Raw genomic sequence first — 3,433 nt, 5'->3', positions numbered from 1 at the left:
TTAAGCCTGTGTTAATAGATGCTTAAAATTATTAAAAGTCAAAGAAGCGATCACAATTGTGTTGAATTGTGTTTGGGAAATAAAGATAGACATGGTTTTAAAAAGGTAGTGGTAATATTGAATTCAGTACAGAAATTTGTAGGCGGCTAAACTTACTATGTTCTGCGGCTCAACTTACCCCATACCCGGGGTAAATTGTGCCATGAGACCACTTTTTTGGGACAAGCTATGAATTCTGATTATTTCCAGGGATACACAACATCCTGATATATAAAATATGTAGATATCTTTGTTGGAAAGAATACTGTATTTCAACGTACCCCACTCTCCCCTACACAGGACTAGGCTGAATTTGATGTGTTGAGATTTTTCTGGTTGGATGACGGTTTAGAACAGGACTACAGTATGTGCTTTAGTCTGGTAGGAAAGCCTTGTTGTTTCTGTTGATGCTCTCTTGTAGGACATTACATGTACCAACTGTTATGTTGTCTGTGCCATGGTGTGGGCAGAGGCATGTAGGCCTAGGATATACGTTCTTATCATGCTTTATTGTATGGCATTTCACATGTTTGTGTTTGGCCCCAAGGAGTGCTGCCTGAAGACTGCAAAGGTAATCTTTGAACTCAGAATTCTATAAAGAAATATACACTGTGTACAAAACATTAGGATCACCTTCCTAATATTGAGTTGCACCCCCCTTTGCCCTCAGAACAGCCTAATTAATTGACTGATTTATTTATATGAACTGTAACTTAGTAAAATCTTTGAAATTGTTGCATGTTGCATTCATATTTTTGTTCAGTATACTTTCCCACCGGGCACAGACATCAATTCAACGTTTATTCCATGTTGGTTTAATGTAATTTCATTGAAATGACGTGGAAACAATGTTGATTCAACCAGTGTGTGCCCAGTGGGTTGGTTAGGTCTATAAAAAAGCAATAGTGCAAAAGGTGAAAAAGCTGAGAAAGTGCATTGCCCTAATTATAGTTATTACATCCAAGTAGGCTAAATTATTTATCAATCGGTAAACCTGTGGTGTGTGACCATTTGGCTCTCAATTGTCTTTAATGCTAGACTGCTCATTGCAGCTTATTTAATTAATTCATGCTTTGATGTTTAGCCTAGGTAGTTTCCCTAGATACAGTATCTAAGTCTACTAGGTGCAGGGAGTGATGAGTGAAGAGAGTGGGCCATTTCACAACACTTCTGAGAAGAAAAGCATGCAGAAACAGAAGATTCAGATTTTTGTATTTATTTTTTCCAGTTCTTTTTTCTTTCTTTGCAAAAGTTGACGTCGACATACAATAATACATACACATTTACAATATAAAATTGTTCAGATTGCAACATTCAAGTTTAAGTATCTGTTATAAAATGTATAACAAAATGTAAACAACATTCTTAACATTGTACTCCACGCCAGGAGTCTGTTTTCTTGCCTGTCTGTAAAGATGTCAAAACAACACATTCTACACATTTGTTGTGAAGAATCTCACAAGATTTTAAGCCACATCACATAAGGCTCTGGTCTAACAGAACAAAGTAGCTAACGTTGTTAAATGTCTCGTGGACATGTAGCATGCGCTTCCACGTTTGTGGAGTGGCTGAATCTAGACAGTGTCATTGCGCCTGGAGCTCATAGGTTTTCGGCATCGCTGTCTCTCAAGTGTCCCCACAAAGAGCAACCGAAGCGACATGGGCAGCCTTGCGCGCCCAAGCCCTGTCTGTCAGGTGCATCACAAATGAAGCATATCCTTTTAGGTTACAAAGTCTTCCATACGATTCATCTCAACGTCTTAGCTGATAGTACATCTCTCTTTATCCTTTCCCTGCCCGCCACCGATCGCCTTCTCCTTCATGTACATCAAGTCACTGTGGACGCTCGGGCGCCAGGCGAATGGTGCCACGATGCCATACGCGTCTCCATCGTCTTTCTTGTTCTTATTTTTCAGGGATTTACTGCGAAGCATGTCGCAGTACTGCACCGAGACCTTACGGTGGAGGTCCGGGCTCATCTCATTGGGTAGCTTGGCCATGGTGAATAGGGTCTGGAACATTTGGTTCAAGTTGGTGTTGCGCTTGGCAGAGATCTCAAAGTATGCGCACTGCTCATCTCCAGCCACCAACTGCTCAATCTCTTCACTCTGCACCTCCCGGTAAAACTCCCGGTCGCCCTTATTGCCGCAGATTACCAGAGGTACGTCAACGTTCTCCTTGGTCTTGTTTTTTAGACAAGACTTGGTCTCAATTATCTGTCGCTTGAGCCTCTGAACCTCCTGGAAGGAGTCTCTGTTGTCTAAGCTGAAGACCAGGATAAAGACATCACCTGAATGGAAACAAGAGGAGCAAGGCATTTAGTATCAGAGCTTCTATGAAACACATTGACATAGGCTACAGTATTTCAATGCGTAATGGCACCTGTGGCAACAATGGAAAATGCGCTCAATGCATACACTCTTGAGGTTACCAAAAGAAACGACTACAAAGACGCACAAATTGCGTTATTGAACATGCACACTATTTGAGTTGCAATAACCAGAGATGGAATAAGATATTTACCTGTCAGTATGGATAGTCTCCTCATGGCAGGGAACCGGTGGTTGCCTGAGGTATCCAATATGTCCAGTTGGTATGCATCTCCCTTAATGCTGTACAGTTTCCTGTGAAAGTCCTCGATGGTCGGCGTATACTGCTCATCGAATCTCCCGTTCAGAAACTGGGACACGATGGCTGTTTTGCCCACCTTGGTGGACCCCAAAATCACCATCCTACAGCAGTTCTTCGCCGGTATATCATAGTCGTTCTCTGAAGGCGACATTTTCTTGATCATGAGTGTAAAGTAAGAGTGCGTAGAGTGGTTCCAATATGTGCTCACTCGTAGTTTCGTTTAGTAAATTCAGCCAAAGTTGGATTCAACAGTTGGCTATCGTTTAATAGTTCTCAGTGCGCTCTGTTGAGTCTGTCTGAACTGCGGGGAGCACCAGCTATTTAAGCAGAAAGCAGAGCCCTCCCTTCTACCGACGTCACGGTACGCAGTGCACGTTTGAGTAGAAGGGAAAGGGTAGGCCTACACAATCTGCCCTTTTACCATTTAACTGTTTCAGATAGCTTGTTTAATTAATAAGAAAACTGTCCATGCACATTCAGCCAGCTAGAAATGTAATTGTCATTCCAGACATTGCACTAAACTAATTTCACTCAAGTGTAACAAAACGTAGCCTAGTGTTATTCAACTGTGCACTCAGTTGATTACTATTAGGCTAATACTAATACGTTTAAATGTGTTAAAGCGATAGTTCACCCAAATTACAAAATTACATATTGGTTTCCTTACCCTGTAAGCAGTCTATGGACAAGGTATGACAGCAATCCATGCTTTGGTTTTGTTTTCCTGACCACAGTTTCAAATGCTAACTGTTTAGCATTTGTG

General features: G+C 41.5%; 1 protein-coding gene across 1 annotated transcript; it reads right to left on the bottom strand.

Annotated features, from left to right (window-relative positions):
• Positions 1–1,799: 1,799 nt before the first annotated feature.
• LOC311100635 (dexamethasone-induced Ras-related protein 1-like) lies at positions 1,800–2,833 on the bottom strand (the record flags this gene model as incomplete). Its single annotated transcript, XM_084141562.1, has 2 exons — positions 1,800–2,329; positions 2,563–2,833. The coding sequence occupies 2 exons, from the start codon at positions 2,831–2,833 to the stop codon at positions 1,800–1,802; spliced, it is 801 nt and encodes a 266-aa protein (XP_083997688.1).
• Between the last annotated feature and the right edge of the window lie 600 nt (positions 2,834–3,433).

Source organism: Coregonus lavaretus (assembly GCF_964263955.1).
Source record: "Coregonus lavaretus genome assembly, chromosome: 25".
NCBI classification, from domain to species: domain Eukaryota; kingdom Metazoa; phylum Chordata; class Actinopteri; order Salmoniformes; family Salmonidae; genus Coregonus; species Coregonus lavaretus.
Note: the sequence above shows the minus strand (reverse complement) of the source record. Positions and strands in the feature narration are given on the sequence as shown.